We start from the raw sequence: 16,796 nt of genomic DNA on the forward strand, positions 1-16,796 counted from the left end.
CTGTGCATGAGAGACAGACAGAAGTGTGATTTTCTTCCAAAATGCTTGGAAATGCAATATCGTGTAAGGTCTCCTGGCGAGCCAATCAGGAGCAAGCAAGTGCTGAAAATTCTGTAGGTCTTTGTGTGTGAGAGCCAGCAAGTGAGGTGTTTCAGGTTTCGTCTATTTTTTTCTCTATGCTTTAACCCCTTCACTGCGGCGGCTATTCCGCCGCAGTGCTAAGGGGGCGGGACGGAAGAGTGACGGGCGCATGCTGGTGACGAAACCGTTCCGTCACCAGCGTCGGTTGCGCTGTGCTTATGACGGAGCGGTTCCGTCATGGCCCGCACCGCTCAATAGAACGCTAAGCGCAGGCGCGGAATCCGCGCCGCGCAGGCGTGCCGAGCGGGCCATGACGGAACCGCTCCGTCATCAGCACAGCGCGACCGCGGCTGAGGACGGAGCGGTTCTGTCATCAGCAGGGGAGGGGTTAATAACAAATTGGAATACATAGTTAAAATTTGTCAGATCTGTATAATTTTTAATATCTCTGCAATACTTATTGCACTTGTCTTTCTAAAAAACACAATTTGCATATTTCATTGCTCTCTATAGCCATTCTACAATTGATTGTTAGGCCTGAAGAGCAGTCAGGCACGAATCGGCTATTGGGCCCCATGTCAAGTGCGGTATCCGCAACCAGGTCTGGCTTTTTAGCCATTAGCACCCAACATGCTGAAAGTCTGGAGCCCACAGATTAAGGTCAATATGGACGTGTGGTTCAAAAAGGGAGTGTCCTATTGATTAAAATGCCCATTCTGCGTAAAGGTGGCGTACATGAAACCGGGCCCTTTGGCAGCACTGCATTCACGTCACGGCCCGATCCAAAAGACAGGCAGACTTGGAGAAAACCAATGAAGTGTCAGCGTTGAAACTCAACGGGCAACAGAACTGAGTAATACCCATTCACATAACACATTCACCTAGGAAAAGACTTGCTAATATTCACTGGTGCTGGGCATAGTCCGTGACATGTCGGGGTCAAATCTGAAAGGCCGGGCTGGACAATGATCAGTCATAAGTCAGTTGTGTCTATAATTTTTTGTATACTCTTATTTCTGTGACATGATGCTGAGCATCTTGCTGTCTGAATGCTTCTTGTAGTTGCCATTTGTAATGTTATTTCTATGCTGTCTGTTTAATACCCTAGGTCTTTCCTACAATTGTACATATCTTTGTTCATGCCCTAGTGTTATACGTACAATGCTGTTCCAGAAATTGCCATCTCAAGAAACGTCGCCCAGCCCTATATATTAAACCCATCGCTGTAAAAAGCATCGCCATGGCTCACGGTTAAGCAGCACTAACTCATAAACTAATATATAAGGCACGGTGCAGCACGATGACGTGTACGCTCCTAGGGTTTAACTTTCATGAGTTACTTTATTTTACAGTCTGGTCTATTCCCTTGTTTCCAAAGGCAGACCTGCACCGATACCACTGCGTGGCCACTTAAGAACACATTTCTTCAAGTAACTGAATGTTTTAGGAGCATTAATCCTTGTCCCGAGACAAAAATAATCCTGTCCGACCCCCTCTGCCTGTTCGCCCAATGTCACTACTTTCCAGTCCTGGACATTTCTGTTATTAATTGGTGGTTTTATAAGGTGCGTAAGTTCAACTGGTTCAAAGCAGGCAAACACAGTCTGCAACTACCACAATGAATTACATTGTTGAATAAAATCACAGGGCTAAAAACTTGGGGGTACAAACAGGAACACTACGCTGACCGCATTGTGGCAAACAACAAAAGGAACAGAGGTTTTCCAAGTGCTATGCCACAGTAATAAGAACCGCGACTTTACCAACGACATACACTCCCGCTGATCTCGTCCACTTGTGTGATGGAAACTGACCAATGAAGGAGAAGACAGAAAAAGAAGGAATACAAAGTCCAGATGTGCAGAATTTCTACCCACAAGTGAAATTTCACATGGCTAAAAAAATAGGCAGAAATGTTGTGACGTTGCAGATTTCAAATTGTGTGCCACTCACTTCATTGAGGAAATATTCGAACACTAAATGTGCAAAAACATGTCAAGCAAGAACAAAATTGACAAGAACTTTTTCTGTAAGGAAAAGCGGTTTTAAAAATCTGTATTATTTAGCATAAAATACCAAAGCTAAATAATTTTTGATTTAATGTAATTAAATAACACCTTTTTAGTTGTGTAAAGGGTACCTACAATACAATAGGCGATATTAAACAAAAAGTGATCAAATGAAACTGAACACTTAAAATGGTGGAACTTCTCAGTGTAATGTTCTAAAATGTATTTAGAAATCAATGTGTTTTTCTGCTGAATCCAAATCACCGGAAAAGAAATCAATATTCGGTCTGTGCACCAAAATACCCCTTACCCCCAGCCTTCAATGGACTAAAAAACAAAAATCTGTACCTACATGATAGTACTCTTCCCCAATGTCAAAAAGATGGGATTAGCCAAGCGCTGTGACCTGTGTAACTGCCAATAAAATGGTGCATTAAAATACTTTATCTTCAAACATACCTTAACTTTTTTGGGGCCATGGCCAGCTTGGATTGCTTCACACTGCTGACAAAAAAAGTTACAATATTCATTAATATATTATAAATTGCAGATTTACAAAAGGCATTGGAGTCTCTAAACCGATTCAGTAAGGTAAGAATGTGCTTGAAAAGTAGCTCACTTTCTATGCAACTTGTAATACATAACCTGCAGCACTGGGAGTGCTCCATGCCTTTAAGAAAGAGTGAAGCTGCGGAAGTGAGTAGCGAAGCTTGCTCTGACGCCCGCCTGGAGCCCTTCAAGGTCTTCACTTTGAAAAGCAAGTGAAGTACACAGACAAGGCGGCAGAATCCTGGCCTGCAGAATTGTTTATTTCCCCCACTGTACTCCTACAGCCCTTCAAGGACTTTGGTTTCATAAACAAGGCGAATAACCAAGACTACAGCAGCAGATCAGTTTTTGTGCTTTGAGTGAAAAAGGACCAGGAGCCTTCCCAAGCCGATCAGCTGCATTAACCCTTCTGTTACTTGTTGTGCCTTGGAATTTCACACAGTACACAGAGCATACAACACAGCGCTTTTCTTGTGGTAGGCGACTGCAAAGACTTCATGAACATATACACCTTTTTTTGCTTAGCTCTTGTTCCTCGTTGTCTCACTTTTAACCCCTTCGCTGCGGCGGCAATTCCACCGCAGCGCTAGGGGGTTGGGGCGGCCATGCGGCGCTCCCATGCTCGTGACGGAACCGCTCTGTCACGAGCCTCGGGTGCGCTGTGCTTATGACAGAGCGGTTCCGTCACGGCCCCACCCGCTCAATGGAACGTCCAGCGCAGGCGCGGAATCCGAGCGGGCCGTGACGGAACCGCTCCGTCATCAGCACAGCGCATCCGTGGCTGGTGACGGAGCGGTTCCGCCTCCAGCATGGTAGGGGTTAAACATGTTCTATCCTATTAGACCTGCTTCTTGCCCTCTTAAACCACCCCGTCTGTTTTTGCCCCTCTTTCGGCAAACTTTAGTCCCAGTTTGGAGCCTGACTGTTCTCAATCTCAATCATCCAAGTTTCAGCAGTTTCAGTCTCATCTACCAGATTTTTAACTTCATTTACCAATTACGAGGTTCTAGCTTAGTTTCTAACATGTCCCCAGTATTGCGGGTGTTTCAGCTGAAACAGTCTAGTTCGTAACTTACTTCTTAAACTGACAAACCTGACAACCTTCCAGATTTGTGGACATGGTTACCAAACATGGCACATATTCATGGGCGTAGATTCACTGGGATGACCCAGGGGATGTGCAGGTTGTCAAGCTCCCTAGCAATGCATTCTCAGGATGGTAGCTGGATTCGGGCAGTTATTCTGGTTTCCCCTGAGATCAGCACCCTTGGAGGTACCGCAACATGTGGAACCATATGAACCATATCATATTCTTCCAGAAAAATACAGGACTGTAATAGCAGTGGAGTAATAAGTACTTGAGAGAAAGTTATATAAATATTGTGAGGGTTAATGTGAACCTCAGGCCAGGGACTAGAATCAGTGCTAAGGAAAAAAGTAAGGGTTAGTGTATGAACTGGTTTAATAAAGGTGAGTTAGGATTATGACTAAGGTATGGTAACGCTGGCTCCCATTCGGGAAAGGGGTAATGTTAGGTACAGAGGAATCGGTAGAGGAAGATCAGTGCCACCTTCAGAACTGGGGAAAGACTTTTAGTCCGGTAAAAGGTTGGGGAGAGGAGTAAGAAAAGAACAGTGCCAGCCTCAAGAGAAGGGAAAGGGTTTTGGTCTAGGCGATTGTTGAGGACAGCAGTAGAGAAAGGTCAGAACCAGCTTTAGGGTAGATAAAGGGCTTGGGTTAAATAGATAGTTAGGTGAAGGGAGAGTGTTAAGAGTTTTGTGCAGAGAACATATTGAATAAGAGCAAGAGAAAGTTAAGATACTTGATAAGGAAAGTATAAGTCAGGGATAAGGTAAGAAAGTGTTAGGTGGCCGATGACTAAACAGAAATGTATAGTTTAAAATGAAGGGCAGCATTCAAAAGGGTAAACTGAGTCAACACCCCATGTTATAAAAAAACAAAAAAATAATAATGAAAGAAAAAAAAACAAGTCTTGGGAATAAGACAAATTTCTCCAAAATTAAAGGTCTGTGAAATCTGCAAAACTAAAAAATTGAATAAAGGGACCAAAGTTCAATCACCTTGAGAGTTATCGCAAAGTCAATTTTTGGGTGTAGGTTCAACATCTTGGTGCACAGGCTCTCCCTCAGGGTGCAGATTTAACGCCTGCTACCCAGTCTCTGTCAGTCTTCTTACATCAAAGAAGGGGAAGAATGGAAACCCCAAAAAGGGAACCTCAGTAGCTAGGAGGTGGCACTGCCGCAAAAACACAAACTCTACACCACAGCATGACGGGCTTGGTGTTCAGGAAGGAGAAAAAAGGTCAACACATGGGGCCAGTGGGAGTGAGACAGATAAAGGTAGATGATGAGCAGGAAAAAAACCTAACAATTCACAATGCCCAACATAAGACAACAGCTACAATGTGATGGAATGGACAGCCAATGGCGAGCTTGCAGGTGATGCAGGGCAGATGAGGAGAGGCAACTGACTGGTTGTATAATACTGTGTCAAAAGCAAGACGTAGAGAGAGAGAGACAGACAATGGTCGAGGAAAAGAAAAAGTCTGTGATATGGAAGCTGCAGTCAGGAGTTGACAGTGACTGTAGACCCTCTGACACACAAGATGCCAGATTGCCACGTGGACTGGTAGTAGGAGCAGGGCAGGGAAGCAAAGGTGGGGTCATTGCCCAGTCACTAAGGCTACCATCTCCTTGGACTCTGCAAGCAAAGCTGCCCTGGGCTTCTACTTGTAGTATGTGGTGCAAGTCAAAATAGAGGGACCCTATGAACTTAATTAATGGATTTCAGTTACAAAGAAGTAACACTGGGACATACAGTGTATAGCGATATATTTCAAGTATACTAGAAAAAATTATTCTACAAGGCAGTTGCACCACAACTAGACAATCTATAAAAGATGTTAATGCCTTCACTTGAAATGTCCAAGTGGGTGAGTGTTGAAGATGACCCAGAGACAGACGGTGGGTGTTAAGTCTTCTTTACGGCATCCCATTTGAAAACCACGGCGCGGCCAGCAGACACCACGTACAACTGTATGCAAACATACATTTCTACAGCTCCCAACCTTGCACCTGAAGCACAAAATTCCAATAATACAGTTTTAACAGGGCCTGAGACAACCCTCCACTCTTCACACATAATCCAACTCTGAACCCATCAGATTCCTCAGAACGCAGGCTATAACTGCTGGCGTCCAATTCAACCAGGGTTACTAACACTTGTCCCCACCTGTTCGACAAGGGCTATTAAATCATTCCCATCTTACACCCATCTAACCAAAGGCCATTATCTAGTGATGTGACTAGATCTGCAGTGAGTGATATGACTCAGCCATATGTACACTTATGTCATAGCTTATTACTCTGACATCAACAATATTGTTTACTTAAATGAAACTGGTCCTCTCTCCCACAGGCACCTTTGACATTCCCATCCCTCTGCCTCGGTCCTCCCAAAGAGCACTTCCCTGCCCTCACTCCAAAGGGGGTGGTAGCACTGCTGTAAAAGAGGGGGATCCAGACGGATGTGATGCTATTATTGAGCCAGGTGAGGGCTGGCTCAAGTGAGTATGCTGAATGTGTGTCAGGACACATTCATCCGCACATTGTTTACTTTCCCTACAAAGCAACAAACCTGCAGGGGGTGAAGGAAGTGTCTTATTTTCAATTCCAGCTAGATGCCACACAAATGTATTGCTTAAAGTGCCATCAGCAGCCTTTTTGTTCAACTCTCATCATGGCTGGATATTACCTGGAGCCTAACACCCTGATGCCAATGCCATGAAGGAAGCAAATACACTCTGCTTGCCTATTCACACATAATTATAAGATGAACTATGATTTGTAGGCAGGTTTTGACTTTTGTTACCTCTGTATCTAACAAACATGCATTGTAAGAATGCCATATATATTCAGTGAAACGGTGTTCTGGTTCTAGCTCAAACGCGTAAAAGCACTGAAATTCAGTGTTAGTTATGGCATGTGTTGTGGATTTGGTAACCATAACTGGTGAATTTCAGTGGTTTTACACGTCTGAGTAAGGACCATAGCCCAGTTTTTAATATTCGCTTTTCAGTCGGTCATTGCATTGACACTGAGACCATCTTGACGTCAGAGATTAACATTACTAATACCGTGCCAGTGTCAGATTACATCGTAGCACTGTGCAGTCTGAGCTCCAGCAGCTGCGCCTGAGCCCCTAAATCTGCAGGGAACAACGTGCACCTCGCGCTGCCCCTGCAGCTACAGTATGGTGGATTACAGGACACTCCAGCGCGTGACAACTGAGGTGCTGTAATGCATGAAATTTCATTTCAGGGCAGTAATGCGGACCACCACACTTAAATGCGTCAGTCTAACGCCTGATGCGTGGTGCCTGGCAGGGTTGTTGGCATGCCGACGCTTAGATGCGTAAACTGATCGAATGTGAAACTTCATGCAGATCCATGCAGGGCAGCAACACCCGGCAAACCAGTCTACTCAGCATGCATCACTTAATATCCAGGCATGCATTCCCCACGGTGCAGTGTTGCTGGGTCTGTCTGCGGCCCTCCGGTGCAAGGGCACGAACCCCCCGAGCTACCCCGCAGCTTTTAAACCCTGGAGCGCGCCGGGTGAACATGACTCGCTGCGGCCGAGGCCTCCGCCCGGACCGAGGTTTAAAATGCGTCTCGTTTCTGACGATTTAAGGAGCTCGAGTCAGATTCACCCTCGGTCCTTGTACATCGCCCGTTTATTGGGGGCTCGGGTTTTTAAACACAAAATATATATTTATACCATTTCCACCCTCCCCACGGTTCCAGCCCAACCCCCCCCGACCCCCGGGCCCCACCTTCCGCTCCCGCCGGATCCGGGGCACCGGAGCCGCCAACCGCCTCCATCGAGCCCAGGCAGCCAATGGGGAGGCCGGGTACACTGATCGACAGACGAGGCCGCGGCGCTGGGCGGATTCCTGTGCCACGGACGCGGTGATTGGTGAGAGAAAGAGCCCGCCCCCGAGCAAGACCCGCTCGGCGCTGTTAGAAACCGTGGCCGCCGCCGACCCGGAAGTGGTCCGAATCTGCGCCGGAATGCTCCGGAAGTGATGATCCAGCCGCGCTTGGATTGGACCGGCGGCTTCGGATTGGCGAGGGATGTCTGGGGTCAGAGGTTGGAAGACCCCCGGGGGCCCCGGCTCGAGAACCGGGCACAGGGGCAGGAGGACCGGCCCTCGGAGGTCCAGGGGCCACAGGGGAGAGATGCAACCCATGACAGTCAGGGCCCGGCCGAGGACCCCCGAGAGGCCCCTCCCGCACAGGGGGCACGAGGGGAAGACCCCGAGGCATCCACGGGGAGAGGACCCACCTGCAGACTGGCGTAGGGAGGACAAAGGGAGACTCTGCCCCGGGGGATCGGGTCTTCCACGGGGAGAGGAGCCACTCTCGGACCGGCTTCGGGAGGCCCCTCCCTCTCTGGCACCTGGAGCTCCAGGGGTGACTGGCACAGGGAGGAGGGGGCAGGGCCCTCTGGAAGCCCCCTCCCCCCAAGTCACTCTAGGGGAAGAGTAACCACTGGGGGACGGCACAGGGATGGGGAGGGGGACCTCCGGCAGACTCCCGCCCCCAAGGCACCCGGGCCAGGGAAGATTCACCCCAGGGAGATTTTGGGGCGACAAACGGAACACCAAGCGCACACTGACCTCTGGGAGACCCAGCCTGTAGCAGTGACCCCCTGGGGCAGAGGCGCCTCTGGGAGACCCAGCCTGTAGCACAGTGACCCCCTGGGGCAGAGGCTCCTCTGGGAGACCCAGCCTGTAGCACAGTGACCCCCCTAAAGCAGAGACGCCTCTGGGAGACCCAGCCTGTAGCACAGTGACCCCCCTAAAGCAGAGGCGCCTCTGGGAGACCCAGCCTGTAGCACAGTGACCCCCTGGGGCAGAGGCACCTCTGGGAGACCCAGCCTGTAGCACAGTGACCCCCTGGGGCAGAGGCTCCTCTGGGAGACCCAGCCTGTAGCACAGTGACCCCCTGGGGCAGAGGCGCCTCTGGGAGACCCAGCCTGTAGCACAGTGACCCCCTGGGGCAGAGGCTCCTCTGGGAGACCCAGCCTGTAGCACAGTGACCCCCTGGGGCAGAGGCACCTCTGGGAGACCCAGCCTGTAGCACAGTGACCCCCTGGGGCAGAGGCGCCTCTGGGAGACCCAGCCTGTAGCACAGTGACCCCCTGGGGCAGAGGCGCCTCTGGGAGACCCAGCCCGTAGCACAGTGACCCCCCTGGGGCAGAGGCGCCTCTGGGAGACCCAGCCTGTAGCACAGTGACCCCCCTGAGGCAGAGGCGCCTCTGGGAGACCCAGCCTGTAGCACAGTGACCCCCCCTGAGGCAGAGGCGCCTCTGGGAGACCCAGCCTGTAGCACAGTGACCCCCCCTGAGGCAGAGGCGCCTCTGGGAGACCCAGCCTGTAGCACAGTGACCCCTGGGGCAGAGGCGCCTCTGGGAGACCAAGCCTGTAGCACAGTGACCCCCTGGGGCAGAGGCACCTCTGGGAGACCCAGCCTGTAGCACAGTGACCCCCCTGAGGCAGAGGCGCCTCTGGGAGACCCAGCCTGTAGCACAGTGACCCCCTGGGGCAGAGGCTCCTCTGGGAGACCCAGCCTGTAGCACAGTGACCCCCCTGAGGCAGAGGCACCTCTGGGAGACCCAGCCTGTAGCACAGTGACCCCTGAGGCAGAGGCACCTCTGGGAGACCCAGCCTGTAGCACAGTGACCCCCTGAGGCAGAGGCGCCTCTGGGAGACCCAGCCTGTAGCACAGTGACCCCCTGGGGCAGAGGCGCCTCTGGGAGACCCAGCCTGTAGCACAGTGACCCCCTGGGGCAGAGGCGCCTCTGGGAGACCCAGCCTGTAGCACAGTGACCCCCCTGGGGCAGAGGCGCCTCTGGGAGACCCAGCCTGTAGCACAGTGACCCCCTGAGGCAGAGGCGCCTCTGGGAGACCCAGCCTGTAGCACAGTGACCCCCCTGGGGCAGAGGCGCCTCTGGGAGACCCAGCCTGCAGCACAGTGACCCCCGGGGGCAGAGGCGCCTCTGGGAGACCCAGCCTGTAGCACAGTGACCCCCCTGAGGCAGAGGCACCTCTGGGAGACCCAGCCTGTAGCACAGTGACCCCTGAGGCAGAGGCACCTCTGGGAGACCCAGCCTGTAGCACAGTGACCCCCTGGGGCAGAGCAGAGGCGCCTCTGGGAGACCCAGCCTGTAGCACAGTGACCCCCCTGGGGCAGAGGCGCCTCTGGGAGACCCAGCCTGTAGCACAGTGACCCCCTGGGGCAGAGGCGCCTCTGGGAGACCCAGCCTGTAGCACAGTGACCCCCTGAGGCAGAGGCGCCTCTGGGAGACCCAGCCTGTAGCACAGTGACCCCCTGGGGCAGAGGCGCCTCTGGGAGACCCAGCCTGCAGCACAGTGACCCCCCTGGGGCAGAGGCACCTCTGGGAGACCCAGCCTGTAGCACAGTGACCCCTGAGGCAGAGGCGCCTCTGGGAGACCCAGCCTGTAGCACAGTGACCCCCTGGGGCAGAGACGCCTCTGGGAGACCCAGCCTGTAGCACAGTGACCCCTGGGGCAGAGGCACCTCTGGGAGACCCAGCCTGTAGCACAGTGACCCCCTGGGGCAGAGGCGCCTCTGGGAGACCCAGCCTGTAGCACAGTGACCCCCCTGAGGCAGAGGCGCCTCTGGGAGACCCAGCCTGTAGCACAGTGACCCCCCTGGGGCAGAGGCGCCTCTGGGAGACCCCGCCTGTAGCACAGTGACCCCCCTGGGGCAGAGCAGAGGCGCCTCTGGGAGACCCAGCCTGTAGCACAGTGACCCCTGAGGCAGAGGCACCTCTGGGAGACCCAGCCTGTAGCACAGTGACCCCCCTGGGGCAGAGGCGCCTCTGGGAGACCAAGCCTGTAGCACAGTGACCCCCTGGGGCAGAGGCGCCTCTGGGAGACCAAGCCTGTAGCACAGTGACCCCCCTGAGGCAGAGGCGCCTCTGGGAGACCCAGCCTGTAGCACAGTGACCCCCTGGGGCAGAGGCTCCTCTGGGAGACCCAGCCTGTAGCACAGTGACCCCCCTGGGGCAGAGGCGCCTCTGGGAGACCCAGCCTGTAGCACAGTGACCCCCTGGGGCAGAGGCTCCTCTGGGAGACCCAGCCTGTAGCACAGTGACCCCCCTGGGGCAAAGGCGCCTCTGGGAGACCCAGCCTGTAGCACAGTGACCCCCCCTGAGGCAGAGGCGCCTCTGGGAGACCCAGCCTGTAGCACAGTGACCCCCCCTGAGGCAGAGGCGCCTCTGGGAGACCCAGCCTGTAGCACAGTGACCCCCTGGGGCAGAGGCGCCTCTGGGAGACCCAGCCTGTAGCACAGTGACCCCCTGGGGCAGAGGCGCCTCTGGGAGACCCAGCCTGTAGCACAGTGACCCCCCCTGAGGCAGAGGCGCCTCTGGGAGACCCAGCCTGTAGCACAGTGACCCCCCCTGAGGCAGAGGCGCCTCTGGGAGACCCAGCCTGTAGCACAGTGACCCCTGGGGCAGAGGCGCCTCTGGGAGACCCAGCCTGTAGCACAGTGACCCCCCTGAGGCAGAGGCGCCTCTGGGAGACCCAGCCTGTAGCACAGTGACCCCCGAGGCAGAGGCACCTCTGGGAGACCCTGCCTGTAGCACAGTGACCCCCCTGGGGCAGAGGCACCTCTGGGAGACCCCGCCTGTAGCACAGTGACCCCCTGGGGCAAAGGCGCCTCTGGGAGACCCAGCCTGTAGCACAGTGACCCCTGAGGCAGAGGCACCTCTGGGAGACCCAGCCTGTAGCACAGTGACCCCCTGGGGCAGAGGCGCCTCTGGGAGACCCAGCCTGTAGCACAGTGACCCCCCTGGGGCAGAGGCGCCTCTGGGAGACCCAGCCTGTAGCACAGTGACCCCCCTGAGGCAGAGGCGCCTCTGGGAGACCCAGCCTGTAGCACAGTGACCCCCCTGGGGCAGAGGCGCCTCTGGGAGACCCAGCCTGTAGCACAGTGACCCCCCTGAGGCAGAAGCGCCTCTGGGAGACCCAGCCTGTAGCACAGTGACCCCCCTGAGACAGAGGCGCCTCTGGGAGAGCCAGCCTGTAGCACAGTGACCCCCTGAGGCAGAGACGCCTCTGGGAGACCCACCCTGCAGCACAGTGACCCCCCTGGGGCAGAGGCGCCTCTGGGAGACCGAGCCTGTAGCACAGTGACCCCTGGGGCAGAGGCGCCTCTGGGAGACCCAGCCTGTAGCACAGTGACCCCTGGGGCAGAGGCTCCTCTGGGAGACCCAGCCTGTAGCACAGTGACCCCCCCTGAGGCAGAGACGCCTCTGGGAGACCCAGCCTGTAGCACAGTGACCCCCCTGAGGCAGAGACGCCTCTGGGAGACCCAGCCTGTAGCACAGTGACCCCCCTGAGGCAGAGACGCCTCTGGGAGACCCAGCCTGTAGCACAGTGACCCCCCTAAAGCAGAGACGCCTCTGGGAGACCCAGCCTGTAGCACAGTGACCCCCCTAAAGCAGAGGCGCCTCTGGGAGACCCAGCCTGTAGCACAGTGACCCCCCCTGAGGCAGAGGCGCCTCTGGGAGACCCAGCCTGTAGCACAGTGACCCCCTGGGGCAGAGGCGCCTCTGGGAGACCCAGCCTGTAGCACAGTGACCCCCTGGGGCAGAGGCGCCTCTGGGAGACCCAGCCTGTAGCACAGTGACCCCCTGGGGCAGAGGCGCCTCTGGGAGACCCAGCCTGTAGCATAGTGACCCCCTGAGGCAGAGGCGCCTCTGGGAGACCCACCCTGCAGCACAGTGACCCCCTGGGGCAGAGGCGCCTCTGGGAGACCCAGCCTGTAGCACAGTGACCCCCTGGGGCAGAGCAGAGGCGCCTCTGGGAGACCCACCCTGCAGCACAGTGACCCCCTGGGGCAGAGGCGCCTCTGGGAGAGCCAGCCTGTAGCACAGTGACCCCCTGGGGCAGAGGCGCCTCTGGGAGACCCAGCCTGTAGCGCAGAGGCACCTCTGGGAGACCCAGCCTGTAGCACAGTGACCCCCCTGAGGCAGAGGCGCCTCTGGGAGACCCAGCCTGTAGCGCAGTGACCCCTGAGGCAGAGGCACCTCTGGGAGACCCCGCCTGTAGCACAGTGACCCCCTGAGGCAGAGGCGCCTCTGGGAGACCCAGCCTGTAGCACAGTGACCCCCTGGGGCAGAGCAGAGGCGCCTCTGGGAGACCCAGCCTGTAGCACAGTGACCCCCCTGGGGCAGAGGCGCCTCTGGGAGACCCAGCCTGTAGCACAGTGACCCCCTGGGGCAGAGGCGCCTCTGGGAGACCCAGCCTGCAGCACAGTGACCCCCGGGGGCAGAGGCGCCTCTGGGAGACCCAGCCTGCAGCACAGTGACCCCCTGAGGCAGAGGCGCCTCTGGGAGACCCACCCTGCAGCACAGTGACCCCCTGGGGCAGAGACGCCTCTGGGAGACCCAGCCTGTAGCACAGTGACCCCCTGAGGCAGAGGCGCCTCTGGGAGACCCAGCCTGTAGCACAGTGACCCCCCTGAGGCAGAGGCGCCTCTGGGAGACCAAGCCTGTAGCACAGTGACCCCCTGGGGCAGAGGCGCCTCTGGGAGACCCAGCCTGTAGCACAGTGACCCCCTGGGGCAGAGGCGCCTCTGGGAGACCCAGCCTGTAGCACAGTGACCCCCTGGGGCAGAGGCGCCTCTGGGAGACCCAGCCTGCAGCACAGTGACCCCCGGGGGCAGAGGCGCCTCTGGGAGACCCAGCCTGCAGCACAGTGACCCCCTGAGGCAGAGCAGAGGCGCCTCTGGGAGAGCCAGCCTGTAGCACAGTGACCCCCTGGGGCAGAGGCGCCTCTGGGAGACCCAGCCTGTAGCACAGTGACCCCCCTGAGGCAGAGACGCCTCTGGGAGACCCAGCCTGTAGCACAGTGACCCCTGAGGCAGAGGCGCCTCTGGGAGACCCAGCCTGTAGCACAGTGACCCCCCTAAAGCAGAGACGCCTCTGGGAGACCCAGCCTGTAGCACAGTGACCCCCCTAAAGCAGAGGCGCCTCTGGGAGACCCAGCCTGTAGCACAGTGACCCCCCCTGAGGCAGAGGCGCCTCTGGGAGACCCAGCCTGTAGCACAGTGACCCCCCTGAGGCAGAGGCGCCTCTGGGAGACCCAGCCTGTAGCACAGTGACCCCTGGGGCAGAGGCGCCTCTGGGAGACCCACCCTGCAGCACAGTGACCCCTGGGGCAGAGGCGCCTCTGGGAGACCCCGCCTGTAGCACAGTGACCCCCCTGGGGCAGAGGCACCTCTGGGAGACCCAGCCTGTAGCACAGTGACCCCCTGGGGCAGAGCAGAGGCGCCTCTGGGAGACCCAGCCTGTAGCACAGTGACCCCCCTGAGGCAGAGACGCCTCTGGGAGACCCAGCCTGTAGCACAGTGACCCCCCTAAAGCAGAGACGCCTCTGGGAGACCCAGCCTGTAGCACAGTGACCCCCCTAAAGCAGAGGCGCCTCTGGGAGACCCAGCCTGTAGCACAGTGACCCCCCCTGAGGCAGAGGCGCCTCTGGGAGACCCAGCCTGTAGCACAGTGACCCCCTGGGGCAGAGGCGCCTCTGGGAGACCCAGCCTGTAGCACAGTGACCCCCTGGGGCAGAGGCGCCTCTGGGAGCCCCAGCCTGTAGCACAGTGACCCCCTGGGGCAGAGGCACCCCTGGGAGACCCAGCCTGTAGCACAGTGACCCCCTGAGGCAGAGGCGCCTCTGGGAGACCCAGCCTGTAGCACAGTGACCCCCTGAGGCAGAGGCGCCTCTGGGAGACCCAGCCTGTAGCACAGTGACCCCCCTGGGGCAGAGGCGCCTCTGGGAGACCCAGCCTGTAGCACAGTGACCCCCCTGGGGCAGAGGCGCCTCTGGGAGACCCAGCCTGTAGCACAGTGACCCCCTGGGGCAGAGGCGCCTCTGGGAGACCCAGCCTGTAGCACAGTGACCCCCCTGAGGCAGAGACGCCTCTGGGAGACCCAGCCTGTAGCACAGTGACCCCCCTGGGGCAGAGGCGCCTCTGGGAGACCCAGCCTGCAGCACAGTGACCCCCCTGGGGCAGAGTCACCTCTGGGAGACCCAGCCTGTAGCACAGTGACCCCCTGGGGCAGAGGCGCCTCTGGGAGACCCAGCCTGTAGCACAGTGACCCCCTGGGGCAGAGGCGCCTCTGGGAGACCCCGCCTGTAGCACAGTGACCCCCCTGAGGCAGAGCAGAGGCGCCTCTGGGAGACCCAGCCTGCAGCACAGTGACCCCCCTGGGGCAGAGGCGCCTCTGGGAGACCCAGCCTGTAGCACAGTGACCCCCTGGGGCAGAGCAGAGGCGCCTCTGGGAGACCCAGCCTGTAGCACAGTGACCCCCCTGGGGCAGAGGCGCCTCTGGGAGACCCAGCCTGTAGCACAGTGACCCCCTGGGGCAGAGGCGCCTCTGGGAGACCCAGCCTGTAGCACAGTGACCCCCTGAGGCAGAGGCGCCTCTGGGAGACCCAGCCTGTAGCACAGTGACCCCCTGGGGCAGAGGCGCCTCTGGGAGACCCAGCCTGTAGCACAGTGACCCCCTGGGGCAGAGGCGCCTCTGGGAGACCCAGCCTGTAGCACAGTGACCCCCTGGGGCAGAGGCGCCTCTGGGAGACCCAGCCTGTAGCACAGTGACCCCCCTGGGGCAGAGGCGCCTCTGGGAGACCCAGCCTGTAGCACAGTGACCCCCTGAGGCAGAGGCGCCTCTGGGAGACCCAGCCTGTAGCACAGTGACCCCCCTGGGGCAGAGCAGAGGCGCCTCTGGGAGAGCCAGCCTGCAGCACAGTGACCCCCTGGGGCAGAGGCTCCTCTGGGAGACCCAGCCTGCAGCACAGTGACCCCCTGGGGCAGAGGCGCCTCTGGGAGACCCAGCCTGTAGCACAGTGACCCCCCTGGGGCAGAGGCGCCTCTGGGAGACCCAGCCTGTAGCACAGTGACCCCCCTGAGGCAGAGACGCCTCTGGGAGACCCACCCTGCAGCACAGTGACCCCCCCCTGAGGCAGAGGCGCCTCTGGGAGACCCAGCCTGTAGCACAGTGACCCCTGAGGCAGAGGCTCCTCGGGGAGACCCAGCCTGTAGCACAGTGACCCCCTGGGGCAGAGGCGCCTCTGGGAGACCCCGCCTGTAGCACAGTGACCCCCCTGAGGCAGAGACGCCTCTGGGAGACCCAGCCTGTAGCACAGTGACCCCCTGGGGCAGAGGTGCCTCTGGGAGACCCAGCCTGTAGCACAGTGACCCCCTGGGGCAGAGGCGCCTCTGGGAGACCCAGCCTGTAGCACAGTGACCCCCTGGGGCAGAGGTGCCTCTGGGAGACCCAGCCTGTAGCACAGTGACCCCCTGGGGCAGAGGTGCCTCTGGGAGACCCAGCCTGTAGCACAGTGACCCCCTGGGGCAGAGGCGCCTCTGGGAGACCCAGCCTGTAGCACAGTGACCCCCTGGGGCAGAGGTGCCTCTGGGAGACCCAGCCTGTAGCACAGTGACCCCCTGGGGCAGAGGCGCCTCTGGGAGACCCCGCCTGTAGCACAGTGACCCCCCTGAGGCAGAGCAGAGGCGCCTCTGGGAGACCCAGCCTGCAGCACAGTGACCCCCCTGGGGCAGAGGCGCCTCTGGGAGACCCAGCCTGTAGCACAGTGACCCCCTGGGGCAGAGGCGCCTCTGGGAGACCCAGCCTGTAGCACAGTGACCCCCTGGGGCAGAGGCACCTCTGGGAGACCCAGCCTGTAGCACAGTGACCCCCGGGGGCAGAGGCGCCTCTGGGAGACCCAGCCTGCAGCACAGTGACCCCCTGAGGCAGAGGCGCCTCTGGGAGACCCAGCCTGTAGCACAGTGACCCCCCTGAGGCAGAGGCGCCTCTGGGAGACCCAGCCTGTAGCACAGTGACCCCCTGGGGCAGAGGCACCTCTGGGAGACCCAGCCTGTAGCACAGTGACCCCCTGGGGCAGAGGCGCCTCTGGGAGACCCAGCCTGTAGCACAGTGACCCCCTGGGGCAGAGGTGCCTCTGGGAGACCCAGCCTGTAGCACAGTGACCCCCTGGGGCAGAGGTGCCTCTGGGAGACCCAGCCTGTAGCACAGTGAC

The 16,796-nt window shown here is 58.0% G+C and overlaps 1 protein-coding gene across 4 annotated transcripts in view; it reads right to left on the reverse strand.

Moving 5' to 3' along the window:
* Window positions 1-16,796, reverse strand: part of LOC144799088 (spindlin-W-like) — a 30,512-nt gene that overhangs the window by 11,221 nt on the left and 2,495 nt on the right. The window contains exons 1-2 of one of the 4 annotated variants that reach the window (XM_078670278.1): window positions 8,006-8,023; window positions 2,550-2,594 (exon numbers count right to left, since the gene is read on the reverse strand). In XM_078670278.1, coding sequence (XP_078526404.1) covers window positions 2,550-2,569 — 20 coding nt within the window. In that variant the 5' untranslated portion in view covers window positions 2,570-2,594; window positions 8,006-8,023. Of the gene's footprint in view, window positions 1-2,549; window positions 2,595-7,493; window positions 7,587-8,005; window positions 8,024-16,796 lie in introns of those variants that run through there. The other 3 variants (XM_078670275.1, XM_078670276.1, XM_078670277.1) reach the window with 3 other exon arrangements.

Source organism: Lissotriton helveticus, chromosome 12 (genome assembly GCF_964261635.1).
Source record: "Lissotriton helveticus chromosome 12, aLisHel1.1, whole genome shotgun sequence".
Lineage (NCBI taxonomy): Eukaryota > Metazoa > Chordata > Amphibia > Caudata > Salamandridae > Lissotriton > Lissotriton helveticus.